Source organism: Bufo bufo, chromosome 1, assembly GCF_905171765.1.
Source record: "Bufo bufo chromosome 1, aBufBuf1.1, whole genome shotgun sequence".
Taxonomy (NCBI): domain Eukaryota; kingdom Metazoa; phylum Chordata; class Amphibia; order Anura; family Bufonidae; genus Bufo; species Bufo bufo.
The window spans coordinates 66,692,610-66,707,695 of record NC_053389.1 but is presented as its reverse complement, the minus strand read 5'-3'; the positions used below and the strand labels follow the sequence as shown (position 1 = coordinate 66,707,695).

General features: G+C 40.9%; 1 protein-coding gene across 1 annotated transcript in view; it reads left to right on the top strand.

Annotated features, from left to right (window-relative positions):
• Positions 1-14,747, top strand: part of IL10RA (interleukin 10 receptor subunit alpha) — a 29,828-nt gene extending 15,081 nt beyond the window's left edge. Inside the window, exons 2-7 of the mRNA XM_040425768.1 lie at positions 1,864-1,984; positions 2,117-2,289; positions 4,079-4,248; positions 9,490-9,637; positions 10,383-10,507; positions 13,664-14,747. Of these exons, the coding sequence (XP_040281702.1) occupies positions 1,864-1,984; positions 2,117-2,289; positions 4,079-4,248; positions 9,490-9,637; positions 10,383-10,507; positions 13,664-14,395 (1,469 nt within the window). The 3' untranslated portion in view covers positions 14,396-14,747. The remainder of the gene's footprint in view (positions 1-1,863; positions 1,985-2,116; positions 2,290-4,078; positions 4,249-9,489; positions 9,638-10,382; positions 10,508-13,663) is intronic.
• The last annotated feature ends 339 nt before the right edge of the window (positions 14,748-15,086 follow it).

Below are 15,086 nucleotides of genomic sequence, written 5' to 3'. Positions count from 1 at the left end.
GGGGTTACAACCACCGTGTAATCCATCAGTGGTGGTCGTGCTTGCACCCTATAGGAAAATGCGCCAGCCTATGTGCACTCCAAGGTCTCGGCCACCAGAGAGGCCAGCGCTTTTTCCTAGTGTGCAAGCATGGCCACCACTGATGGATTGCAGGGTGGTCGTAACCATGGAAACAAGCAGTGTATAATGTGATGGAAAAATGGATCAAGCCAGCAAAAGAGGCAATATGGATAATCACAATACATTAGTAAGTGCCTTGTAGTAACTTTCTCTACATGATAAATGCCATTTGCTGAAGTGAGACAAGCCCTTTAAATGTCCCTCTTTTTGATCTGAAGTATAGATTTGCATCCTTACATTCACAATATTGACCCAGAAAGTGTTTCTCTGGTTCCTCTCCTCTGTATATTTGAGCCCATTTTGTATATTTTTCCATTATTTGATGCAGTTGGGATTTTATAAATTTCCATATTCTGATTATTTTTGCACCATTTTGTAAGAGAAAACTATTGAAGTGTATAGATTTATATATAGAAAAATGGATCTTTCACACAATGAACCATAAGTGTCCCTCTTTGAACATCTTACGCTGCTGTATTTGCCCACTGGCTCCTGGTACTACGCATACGGTACAGGTAGGTTTAGCGTTAGGTCCCGTGCCACTTGAGAAACCTTGGCGTGGTGCGCGGGCTCAGGTATGTCCTTCATATAAGGATATACTGGCTAAAGTCTCATTTTTAACATCAGTGTCAGGGTTTAGTCAGATGTTACTGTTTGCGTCCACCACAGTAGTGCACCTATTCTTGTAACTATTTATCCTTCTTTGAACATCCAAAAAGTTGAGAGGTATGGTCCAAGGAAGGACGTCTGGTTAAATATCTACAGGGTCATAGGCGTAAGGCACACTGATGGATGCAAGTCATACTTCGCAACTTTTTGGGTGGTCAGAGAGGGACAATTATGGTTTATTGTGTGAAAGATCAATTTTCCTGCATATTTATTGACTTCAGTAGTTTTCTTTTACACATTTTTGAGCAAAAATGATCGAAATATTGAAATTTCTAAAATCCAAATTGCATCAAATAATGAAATAATATACAAGGTGGGTAGATAGGAAACAGAGAAATACTTTCTGGATCAATTTTGTAGATGTAAGAATATGGATCTATACCTCAGTTCAAAAACAGGGACAAGTAAATAGCAAAGAGAAACTTGGGTCAAAAGTAGGGACCATCAGTCCAAAATAGGGACACTTGGGAGGTCGAGTAAGTAGCAGAGGCTATTCCTTTGGGTCTGCGCCCACAAATTGCTAAAATGTTTAATCTGGCTATGATAGAAGAGCGTCAGATCCCATAGAGCATGTCCTCTTTATAGGGCAGTGTAGACGCAGAATCCTCAGCCTGCCCGTACTGACCCTTGTCCATTGCAGAAAGCTCCTTCAATGGTTATGCGAGCATCAAAACTGGACCATGGAACAAGGTGGCCTGGTCTGATGAACCACGTTATTTTAACACTGACTTCTCTTCAGATGCTGACTAACCCATGTTGCATTGATTCATCCTTTATGTGTACATCTACCCTTACATGAGATATGTTACAATTTCAAGGGGTTTTCCCAAGATTGATTTAAAAAAATGAAAATCTGACATTATATAGTACATAATATCTTTCTAACAAATCTAGAACCAGCCCCTTTAAGGATATTAGGCACTTTATAGAAGAGGGTGGCTGGCACTTGTCAACCTTCTTGGTGTGTAAATCTCAACAACTCCTGAACATGTAAAATATGCACTGTTATTAGGAGACAATATAAACTGTAGATTCTGTTTCATTCAATTAAAAAATATATGTTTTTTTCCATAGGAGAAAATGTCACGTCCCCTGCAAATGTCACCTTCCAAAAGGAATTTTTTATTCATGTTTTAATGTGGAATCACGACAAAACCAATGGTGATGGCATCTTGTATGAAGTTGAGTATAGAAGGTAAGAGAAAGTGGACATGGACAATGGCTATATCATGTTCCGGTATACAGCATCATAGACTTATGACCACCGCTCCATTTATTAGGGGACACAGGACCCCCCTCTTATAACCGACTACCATTCTTTTTTTAGTTATGGCTCCAACTGGACCTCCGTGCCTCACTGCCGCTATATAAGCCAGCAGTCCTGTGATCTCACAGAGGAGACCTTGCCCGAGAGCTTTGGATATTTTGGAAGGGTCAGGAGCGTTCTTGGAAGCCAGACATCAGAGTGGTCTCGATCGACACGATACAGATTCACAGAAGGTGATTATCATATGTGTAATATGCGTATGTTGGAGGACGGGTTACGGGTTTGCTGTTATCGTGTTGCTTAAAGCTAATTGTCAACTACTAGTAGGACAATGAGTCCTGTGAAAGGAGCGTTGGGGGTTGTCCGGTTTCATGGACTTGATGACCAATCTTAAGGTTGGATCTACAATATTAGTGTTGGGCTCGAATATTCGAATATTAATCACGAATATCGGCACTTCGAGAATTCGCGAATATTTAGAATATAGTAATATATATATATATATATATATTTGTATTATCGAATATTCTAGATTTTTTTTTTTCATCTGAACCCATGATCCCTCCCTGCTTCTTGCTTGTTGGCCAATGAGAAGGCTGCATTGTCTTTGTCTGAGCTTAGCAACATCCCTAGCAACCAATAGAAAAGTTGCCTACCCCTTACTATATAAGAACCTCCCCAGCAGCCATTTTCTACAGTTTTTTAAAGGTCTGAGAGAGAGAGCAGTGTCATTGCTGTGCTCTGTGCTTTGCTGTGTCATTACATTAGATAGTTAGTTAGTTAGCTTATATATATATATAATACAGATAGTTAGTAGGAGATAGTCAGTGTAGGTTAGATAGTGATATAGTGTAGCTGATAGGTTCTGCTGTCCATACGTACATGCTACAGACATAGTGCTGTGATGTCACAAGTTCACAACAATACTTAGTGCACCAATCAGTAATGTGTAGTCAGACCTGCTAAAATGTGAAGTCTCACGTATTGCGCCAAAATATTCACATCATTAGTGCCGATTTGCGCAATCACAAATATATTGGAGCACTCTATCTGCATATAATGCCATTTTTAATGTTCTGCCGTGCCAACCATTTTCTTCAATCTCAGGAAACTTCTAGCAACTTGGAAAATGTAGCAAAAGTGACTTTTCGCAATCAAGAAAATAATAGCGAATTCTTGAATTTGCAAATATATGACGAAGATTCTACAAAATATTTGCGAAATATTGCGAATTCGAATATTGCCCCTGCCGCTCATCACTATTCAATATCAGATCGGTTGAAGTCCAACTTTCGGTTCCTACTTCTGCTATTGAATAAAGCAAAATAAGGTGGCTCCCCTGTTGACCGTAAAGGATAGGGTGCACTATTCGAATTGACTCACCCTGTCTGTGGTAAACAATTCATATAAAATTCATATACAAAATCGACAGGAATTCCCACATTCAGAAACGTAGGAAAGCAAATGTATTTATTAAATCTACTAAAAACAATATGATAAAATACCTAAAAATATAAACTAAAAATATTCACAAATGTGTAGAGAATAATCCACTGATAGAATTTTTAAGGTAGTGGATAATATGGCAAATAGTGAGGCTGTCCCAATCACTCCACCACACTGTTGATAGTACTATCTAGTCTGGACAGACTTGTTATTAAGGGGTTAATATGCGGTTCCCTAATATAAGTGGCAGTCCTTTGCCTCACTACGGTGTTTGAATTTACCCACTGTGATATCGTCTTATTACACTGTTCATCAGTGTGCTGGAGTGATTGGGACAGCCTCACTATTTGCCATATTATCTGCTACCCTAAAAATTCTATCAGTGGATTATTCTCCACACATCTGTGCATATTTTTAGTTTATATCTTTAGGTATATTATCATATTGTTTTTAGTAGATGTAATAAATGCATTTGCTTTCCTATGTTTCTGTGTGTGTGCCTGTCGATTTGTATACTTCTGCTATTGGCCTTCATTGTGCATTTTCTGGTAGACTAATCGTATCATTTTCACACAGTTAACCTGCCCCCGCCACATGTAGAGTTGAAGGTGAATGGCTCTTCACTACATGTTGAGCTCATTTTACCCAAGATCACGAAGAACCACATTACTCGAGACTACAAGGATGTTTTCAAGTTTAACCGCATATATAAAGTTTGCATCCGGCGAACCAAAGACAATCACATGGTAAGCTGCTGCAAATTTTTTTCGTTCAGAATTTGTTAGATTTGGCTGCATTTAGAACGTTTAGAAAAAAAGGATAACCATTTTGATGCTTACTTAGGGCTCTTTCACACCTGCGTTATTGTCTTCCGGCATAGAGTTCCGTCGTCGGGGCTCTATGCCGGAAGAATCCTGATCAGGATTATCCCCATGCATTCTGAATGGAGAGTAATCCGTTCAGGATGCATCAGGATGTCTTCAGTTCCGGTACGGAACGTTTGTTGGCCGGAGAAAATACCGCAGCATGCTGCGCTTTTTGCTCCGGACAAAAATCCGGAACACTTGCCGCAAGGCCGGATCCGGAATTAATGCCCATTGGAAGGCATTGATCCGGATCCGGCCTTAAGCTAAACGTCGTTTCGGCGCATTGCCGGAGCCGACATTTAGCTTTTTCAGAGTGGTTACCATGGCTACCGGGACGCTAAAGTCCTGACAGCCATGGTAAGTGTAGTGGGGAGCGGGGGAGCAGTGTACTTACCGTCCGTGCGGCTCCCCGGGCGCTCCAGAGTGACGTCAGGGCGCCCCAAGCGCATGGATCACGTGATCCATGTGATCACGTCATCCATGCGCATGGGGCGCTCTGACGTCATTCTGGAGCGCCCCGGGAGCCGCACGGACTGTAAGTATACCGCTCCCCCGCTCCCCGCTCCTATAATGGCAACCAGGACTTTAATAGCGTCCTGGGTGCCATAGTAACACTGAAAGCATTTGGAAGACGGTTCCGTCTTCAAATGCTTTCAGTACACTTGCGTTTTTCCGGATCCGGCGGGCACCTCCGGCAACGGAAGTGCATGCCGGATCCCAACAACGCAAGTGTGAAAGAGGCCTTAAAGGTGCTATTCAAGCTGGCCATACAACTTGTGTTCCTCCCAATTCCTCAATACACATACACTGACGAGCAAAAGGGTAACAATGTTTTGAACTTGACTTTCAGGCTCCATATCCCACCATCCACTACAGCTTCGAACGTGACACTGCCATCACTTTATAGACAATCATCTTGACTATCTCATACATAAATTGGACTTGCAACTATTTAGTTTATGATTAGTTATGCAGATTCTTGTCATGTAAATGCATTGTTAATGTTTTGCTCCTATAATTCTAAATTTAAATTTTTATTATTTAGTAAATCCACCTTTGGCCTTTAACACTGCCTGAATCTTTCTGGGCATGCTCTTGATCAGATTCAAACATGTCTTGACCGAAATCTGTTCCCAGGTCTCTTCTACACGTTCCCGATGTTGGTGCATACTGGTCGACTGACTTGGATACGAATACAGCTTTTTCTTCAACTCTACCCACGAGTGTATGATTGGGTTGAGATCTGGGGACTGTGGGGGTCAATCCAGGACCTCTATGTCATTGACATTGAACCATTTCTTCACCAATCTTGGCGTATTCTTCAGGTCGTTGTTCTTCTGGAACACTATGTGTCATCCTTTTCATACCCATAGTACTGGAGTGTATGAAGTAACTCATCTTGTACGATACTCACTAGTGTTGAGCGGCATGTCCCATATTCGAATTCGCGAAATTTCGCGAATATTCGAAAGAATATTCGAAAAATATTCGCGAATATTCAAATTCGTTATTATTTCGCATATGCGATAATTCGATAATACATATTATGCGATACATTTAACTAATCCTACAGGCGTCACTTCACTGTGTTGTTAGAATATACCATCGGATCTAGGGATGTTGCTAACCTGTTGGACTCCTTCTCATTGGCCCACAATCTAAAATGAGGGAGGGATTAGTGTCCTCACGAAGAGCCGATATTCGCATGTGCGCTAATAAAATCGCATTACGAAATTTCGCGCCTCAATCACTTTCTCGGCAATGTGACTAAGATCTGAGCTTTTGGACCTTTGGGAAACAATCGAGATACAGTGGGGGGTGATGAAAGTAGTTGACAGAGTACAGATGAATGTAATCTGTACGGTGGAAACTAAAATAAAAAATACGAATATTCGTAAGTCGAAATTTTCGAAGTTCTAAATATTCGCGAATATGGTGCTATACTATATGAATGCACAGGCCTTTGCCTTTCTGTTCTGGGGACAAGTGCTGATATTCGCCTGTGCGCTAATATAATCGCCTTAGGAAGATTCGCAACTCAATTCACTAAAGTATGAATGCAAAGCCCTTTGCCTCTGTTCTGGGACAAGTGCAGATATTCGCCTATGCGCTAATATAATTGCCTTACGAAGATTCGCACCTCAATCACTTTCTCGGCAATGTGACTAAGATCTGAGCTTTTGGACCTTTGGGAAACAATCAATTATATGTGTACTGTAATTTTGTTAAAAAAATAAAAAAAAAAGAATATTCGTTTTTACGAATATATAGCACTATATTCGAAATATTCGCGAAATCTCGAAATTGCGATATTCGCGAAAAAAATTCGCTTTTCGAATATTCGCGCTCAACACTAATACTCACATATAGCTCAGCATTAAGACCACCATCGATCCTGGTCAAGTATCCAACGCCTTTGGCTGTGAAACAACCCCATGTCATCAGGCTTCCTCCCCCCAAACTTGGCAGTTCCTTCAATTTCTCCATCCGTTAGCCCCCTTTTCTTGTTTCTTCTACACCCATTTATAGCCATCAGAGCCCAGTCTATTGTTGTTTGTACTTTTTTGCACACTCGAGCCGACGCTTCTTATGTCACATGGACGTCTGTGATCTCACTATTACAAAGCATACGAGCCACCTCCACTGCCATGTTTGTCGCGCCAGAACTGATAGACCTTGTGAAGAGCCGACTTGTTGACTCTGATATTTTACCTGGACTTCCACCTCTTGTCTTTGGAATGGATGGATGGACTTCATTTCCTATTCTTCTAACTGTCATGGCGCTCACATAATGCAGTTTGGCAACTTTCGTGGCCGAGATACCGCTATCGATGAGCTGGAGGATGCTGCTTCTCTTTTGTTGGGAAATCCTCTTCATGGCTGCTCCTGGATTCGAACCAGTGACCTTTCTCGTAGGAATCAACCAAATAACATATTGAGCTATTAGTGAATGTGAGGACAGGTTGTAATTTGTAGTATACAAGAAGAAAAAGATTGTTCCAGCACCAGGAGCAAAACAGTAACAATGCAGTTACATGACAAGAATCTGCAGAACTAATCATATGCTAAATAGTTGCAAGTCCAATTTATAGTGATAGTCAAGATGATATCTATAAAATGATGGCAGTGTCAGATTCGAAGCTGTAGTGGATGGTGAGATATGGAGCCTGAAAGTCAAAAGTTCAAAACATTGTTACCCTTTTGCTCGTCAGTGTACTGTACATGGTCGGCTTGGCCAAGTGTACACGTGTTCTCAATGGGAAGAGGGGACTAAGCTGCTGCTAGACACTGCAGCTAATAACCCCAGGGATCAAAAGGACTGGACATGTTGAAACCCAATACGCCAAATCTTTTTTCTGTTGGGCGGTTGCCATACACATTACTTGGTTGTCCAATCCTTTTGAAATTGGTAGTTTAAGATTATGTTCATCTAATGTGTACGGTCAGCTTCATTCTACTGCAAGCTACGTGCTGATCAGATGATAGCAATCGTCTTTGCAATCGTTATAGTGTATGCAAATGTTCCTTAATTTAAAGGGAGACTACCATCAAAACATTTCTGTGACATATTATCAGCCTTTTATGTGAATGTGCTATGTTTTAGGTTTTTTTTGTCACAAAAGTTGGACGGTTTTCTAGGTATAATGTTTTGAAGTCACTCCATGCATTCTGCTTCTTCTTTTTTTGGACTTTAAGGGCTCATGTACACGAACGTATTTTCTTTCCGTGTCTATTCCAGGTTTTTTTGCGGACCGTATGTGGAACTATTAATTTCAACAGGTCCGCAGAAAAAAAAGGAGGTTACTCCGTGTGCATTCCATTTCCATATGTCCGTATTTCCGTTCCGCAAAAAAATAGAACATGTCCTTTTATTGTCCGCATTATGGACAAGGATAGGACTGTTCTATTAGGGGCTAGCTGTTCCAATCCGCAAAATACTGAATGCACACGGACGTCATCTGTATTTTTTGTGGCTTGCAAAATACGTACGGTCGTGTGCATGAGGCCTAACAGTTTCAGACCATTTACTGAGACCAGAGAGAGCCCCTTGTTGTGACTTCATTATAGCATCAAACATGACACTAATCAGTGCAATGCTCTTCTGTGGGCATCTTCATCTTGGACTATAAAGAGCTGCCATACCCTTATCCTGATTCTACACCCACAATTATCAGGAGCATTACCCTTCAGATAAGATCTTCTCCTCACAACAGCAGTAAATTGACAACAGGTTACCTATTTATATAGGAGATTTATTTATCTGTGCTGACTGCTACAGAAGGACAAGATTTTGTATTTAATTTTCAATGGGAGACTATAGCTGAAATGAAAAAGTAAAATAATAAAAATTATAAAAAATAAAAAAAAAGTATCCTATGAAAATTAAATTTCTGGTGGTAGTGTCCCTTTAGAGTGAAGTTAGGATATTTTTGTATTACATAGCACGGTGTGGGAGGAAATACAGAAAAAGGGACTCTGATGAGTAATTGACCTGATATTGAAGCAGGCCATGCCATATGTATGGATGTCCATTTTACTGACCTCGCTCCACAAGAAGGGTTCTCTACTGGAATCTGGCATGTCCCCTTCCTGAAACATCAGCTGGCTTCTAGAACATCAGTGCAGCTTGAAGATAGAGGTCATGAAGGCAGGAACTGGCATATAGAATGGCCCCACCACCAGATATTAGGATCAGCTCATTGCTCATGTTGTTACTGTGTACCATCTTTTAACATCCAGCCAAAAATTGCACATTAGTTTGATCTTTAGCCAAAAATACAGAATCAGCAATGCTGCTGACAGGAAAAATACTGGTCTTACCAAGCCCTAATCCATAGCTGAGTGCAAAGTTCTGTGTGCAGGGTGAGAAGCTGTGCTGTTCTTCAGTAACAGGAGGGCTGATGGGTAATAAAAGCCTTCTGCAAACTTCTCAAATATTGCCACACCCTAAAAAGATCCTGAAACCACTGAAAACCGTACACTGTGACACTGTCTGCTTCCTATACAGTATATCAGTATATATACTGTTTTTTCACCATTGAATGCATGTTCATGCTAGTGAAGGTCAAATGTCACATATTAGCGTGGTTTCCAGCTAATTAGTCTTCTTCCTCTTCTTAGTTTCAGTACGTCAAGGATGGCGAAAGTTTCAATATTGAAGGCCTTGTTGGGTCAAACGAGTATTGCTTGAGTGTTCAGCCTTCAATATCGTCACGTAAAAACATTGGAGAAGCATCTGAAGAGATCTGTATTTATATCCCAGAACAAGGTAAGTCAGTAGTAGGACCACCTACAGTATAAAGTACTGTCTTTACCTCTCCATCAACAATCCCAGATTATTAACTCCTATTATTAGCAGGACAGAGATTGGGGTGTAAGAACATTCGTTATCAGTCCTAATTACTTCATATGGCACTGAGAATGAATGACTTCTAAGGACCCGTTACATGGATCAGGAACGTATCATCTTAAGAACGTTCATTTGGCCAATCATTGGATTGTCTAATCACCCCACTAAACAAAAATTATTATTGGTGATTTCTTAATACACATGCGTATTGTATGCTGCAAGATCTTATCAGGAGTTATCCCAGTCCTCCGTATAAAAAGCTAAATAAAAAGGATAGCCGATCTGTGCAAACTAGACAAGTGGTAAAGGTGAACATAAAAAGTGCAGTCTGCCAGTGTATGCTCAACGCAACTAACAAAGCCTGCGTGCTGTCTCTTGTTTTTTGGCTGATCAAAGCTTTTAGCATAAAAATGTAAACAGGATATTCTGCCAAAATAATGTTAAGTTTTTAGTTTTTTTTTATATTCTCAAATATTACTGCTAAATTGTTGGGGATCCAGCATGTATGAAACTTTACATAGTAATTATATTTTATAGAATTTTATATAGGAGCAATCTTTTTTGTTCTTTTATAATCCAATGAATTATTGTTTATTGTAAAGTAACTCATACCTATTATTTCCTGTCTACCGCCATTAATTGGCTTCCAATTCTCTCTTCAAAGAGTTTCCAAGCACTACCCTTCTGCTCCTGGCAGTCTGCACCCTGAGCTTTTTGGTCCTGTTGATCTGTGTCAATTTATTCATCTGTTTGTATATCCGTGGAGTGGTGAAGACTCCTAAAACACTGGTGAGTTGATGGAAAATTGTGTTAAATTACTATACGGTTTTATTCATGAATAGGGAAATAAGGCCAAACTGTGTGCCAGGTAACCTCATTAACTATAATACAGTCGTGGCCGAATGTTTTGAGAATGACACAAATTTTGGTTTTCACGAAGTGTGCTGCTTCAGTGTTTTTCTATCTTTTTGTCAAATGTTTCTATGGTATATCGAAGTACAATTATAAGCACTTCATACGTTTTTAAAGTTTTATTGACAAATCCATTAAGTTTATGCAAAGACTTAATATTTCCAGTGTTGGCCCTTCTTTCGCAAGCCTTCTGCAGTTCGCCCTGGCATGCTGGATGTTAGCTTCTAGGCCAAATACTGACTGAAGACAACCCATTCTTGTCTAATCAGTGCTTGGAGTTTATCACAATATCTGTGTTTTTGTTTGTCCACCTACTTTTTGAGGATTGACCACAGGTTCTCAATGGGATTGGCAATGGACACAAAATTCCAACGTTTTATTTCCCTAGCCATTTAGTTATCACTTTTGCCTTGTGTCATGGTGCTCCTTCATGCTGGTAAAAACATTGCCCATCACCAAATTGCTCTAGGATCGTTGGGAGAAGCTGCTCTTGTAGGATGTTTTGGTACTATTCTTTATTCATGGCAGTGTTCTTAGGCAAAATTGTGAGTGAGCCCACTCCCTTAGATGGGAAGCAACTTCACACATTAATAGTCTCAGGATGCTTTACTGTTGGCATGACACAGGACTCATGGTTGCGCTCATCTTTTCTTCTCTGGGCAATCATTTTTTTTCAGATGTCCCAAACAATCTAAAGGGGCTTCTTCAGAGAAAATAACTTTACTCCAGTCTTCTGCAGGCCAATCCCTTTAAGTCCTGCAGAATGTCAGTCTGTCCTTGATGTTTTTCTTGGAGAGAAGCAGGTTCTTTGCTGCCCTCCATGACACCAGTTCTTCCTCCAAAGGCTTTTGCCTCACTGTGTATGCAGATGAACTCACACCTGCCTGCTGCTATTTCTGAGCAAGCTCTTCACTGGTGGTGAATTGGCTCCATAGCTGAATACTATTTTTAGAAGATGGTCCTGGCACTTGCTGCACTTATTTTGGTGCCCTTATGCCTTCTTCAGAGAAACTGAAGCTCTCTCCTTGAAGTTCCTGATGTTCCGATAAATGGTTGATTTAAGTGCAATCTAACAGGCAGCAATGTTCTTGCCTGTCAAGCCAATTTGATGGAAATCATTGAGGACTGAGATAACCATGGTTAACAAAAGAAGACAATTATTTTTTTTAAAAATATGCCCCTTTGATGCAACCAGTGTGCCATTCTAATTCAGTGTCATCTGCCTTGTCCTCGTTAACACTTTCTCCTGAGCTAACAAGAAGATCACTGAAAGTATACCAGAAGGTAATTTTGTGACAGGGACGAATGCCGTGGAAATAGTTTTTTTCGTGATTAAGTTCATTTTCATGGAGAGGAATGTCTATGTAATTAATTGCAGTTCATTACAATCTAGGGTTAAAGGGGTTGTCTCACGTCAGGAAGTGGCATTCATCATGTAGAGAAAGTTAATACAAGGCACTTACTATTGTATTGTGATTGTTCATATTGCTTCCTTTGATTTCCATCATATTATACACTGCTCATTTCCATGGTTACGACTACCCTGCAATCCAGCAGCAGTGGTCATGCTTGCATTCTATAGGAAAGAGTGTTGTCCTCTCTGGTGACGGAGACCATGGGAGTGCAGATAGGCTATTGCTTTTCTCTATAGTGTGCAAGCACGACCACCACTGATGGATTGCAGGGTGGTCATAACCATGAAAACAAGTAGTGTATAATGTGATGGAAAAATGAATCCAGACGCAAAGGAAGCAATCACAATAGATTAGTAAGTGCCTTGTATTAACTTTCCCAACATAATAAATGCTATTTGCCGAAGTGAGACAACCCCTTTAATGCAAATTGCCACCATAAAAACTGAAGCAGCAAACTTTTTGAAAACGAAAATTTGTGTCAGTCTCAAAACTTTCGGCCATGGCTGTATAATATAATTTTTCAAATCATTGTATTATGTTTTTATTTACATTTATTTTACGCAGTGTCCCAACATTTTTGGACTTGGGGTTGTATTTATGGCAGATAGAAGCTCTCCACCTGCTCTTGTACTCTAGGTTTTATGGCTGAGACATATTGATAAGCAGGGGTAGGATTAAAATTTTAACTGGTCCCTCATCTGGCTGATAAAAATGTGTGCGTGAGAGTCCGTGGCGGAGCACAACACAGAAAATTATCCCCAAATTAATAATCAAATAAACAATGACACTATCCCAATATATTTTATATTAACAGGGTATTCCAGCTGTAACAAGTTATCCCCCGTCTACAGGATAGGGAAAAATGATTAGAGGACTATTAAATGGCCCCCTTCTGATCACTAGAATGGGTACCCATGGGCCCCCTGAAATGAATAGACAAAAAGGTCGGACATGCGCACTGCTGCTCCTGCCGCCCCATTCATCTCTGTGGTTCTGGTGACAGCTGCGTACAGCACTTGCCAATTTCCGGAGATAAATGAAAGAGACAAGAGCTGCAGTGTGCCTGTCTGACCTACAGATGTGTTCATTTTGGGCGGTCCCAAGGGTTTTGTAGTCCTTGTTCTTGTGATCGATAGGGTTCCCAGCGGTAAGACCCCACTGATTTAATAGTTAACCCCTATCCTATGGATAGTCATAAGTTGTCACAACTGGAACACCCCTTTAATATCATTAAAGGGGTTTCTAGCCAGATAAAAAAAACTGTCCCTGAATATTATAAAGCCACACATTGTGCCCATGAAATTATGCGATGATTCCCCCTGAAAATAATAGTGCCATACACCGTGCCCCCTGAAAATAGTGCCATTATGCCCCTAAAGATGACATTGCCACACATTGTAACATCCCCTGAAAATAAGTATCAGACATAAGGCCACTGCAACATTAGTTCCATACACAAGCCCACTAATAGATAATAGTGGTCCTACAAGTGCCCCTGCATAATGCCTCTTTATAGTACTCCTGCATGTTGAGAACCAGACAGATGCCACCATGTTTTTATATCCTTTAACTAACTCATGAATATTCAGCCCTAAAACATGTAATATATTCTCTCCAGAAGTCCCTTATGCAAAGAAGTTGGTCCTGGATGGATAAACCTCCCTCTCCTGTGATTGAAACCACCCTATGCTGGGAGACAGCCTTGAAGGATCATCTGATGGCTGAGCCTCGAGACTCCCCCATGCGCAGCAGTGCAGACAGTGGATTTGGAAGTCAGTTCTTCATCAACAAAATATTACAGGTGTCTCTAGTGTCCCCAGAGATGAAAGGTGAAAGAGACATAAGGGAGCCAAGGGTAAATTTTGACTTTAAAGACTTCTCCGTACAAGAAGAAGATCCTCCTGATAGAAGTCTCCAAGGAGAAGACAGCGGTATCAGCCTATCAACCGGTTCCCCAACCCTCAAGCATATGAGCAGTCATACTGATACTCCCTATAGAGGAAATACACAGAATTGTGATAATGGCGGAAAGGAAATTGTGGTCAGTGTAAGACTGGGATACCTGAAACAATTAGAACCAGAGAAGAAACCAAACCCCTTTGAAGATAAGGATCTGGAGACCACATGGCAACCACAAGTGAAAGATTACCTTTCTCAAAGTCCAAAGAATCTATGCAAAGACCAAACTGACTGTGACTTGTTCCAAGAACCATGGATTCAAGTCCCAGAAATATTTCAGACTGCTATTCCACATACAGTAGCTTTTAGCCCTTTCAGCCGTGTACTGTGGGATTTAGGAACCAGCGCACCATCCCTTGGAGATGTTGACCTCCTGGACACTAGATCTTGAGCTTCTGAAGGGAGATGTTAGTGCAGTTTGTAATAATCATGGCATCTGAATTAGAAAGCTGCTGTAGGCAACAGTAGTGACTGACAACTCTACAAAACTAGGGAAAGAGTAGAGGTGCAAACAGGGCCAGGGCGAGGATTAAGAAGGGGTAGGTTTGTATTCTGCTAGCCAGTCAGATACCCCAACTGGCTTGTGCAGCCTGTCCAGTATGACTGCTGAACTGTCAGAGACAGCCTATCCAGTGGGACAGAGCATGGAGGCAGAGGGTGGGACATTATTATGTCACAATGCGTTTTGCAGTGTCCTTCAGAGATACACATTGGGAGGAACTCCTGTCATACACCTCCAAAGAATGGCATTTGTTGCCCTTTGTCAGGCATGCAGTAAATAAAATGCATACCATGAGAGCCTGAGGCCAAAAGGACAGCCATAGTTGGCCGAATGGGGGCCTATAGATACATCTGGATGCATACAGAAAGCATACACTGCAAAACACAATGTGAAAGCATCCTAAGTTAATTGATTTTACACGGGCAAGTGGGGAGGGTGCAATTTACCTTATCTGCATAGGGTACTAAATACCTTGTCCTGGCCTGGGTACAAAGATCGTCTGATCTCACGCTGTAATAACATAGAATACTATTAAGTACTTTCAAAAACTGGCCTTGAAACCATCTTTACAAGGTTGACA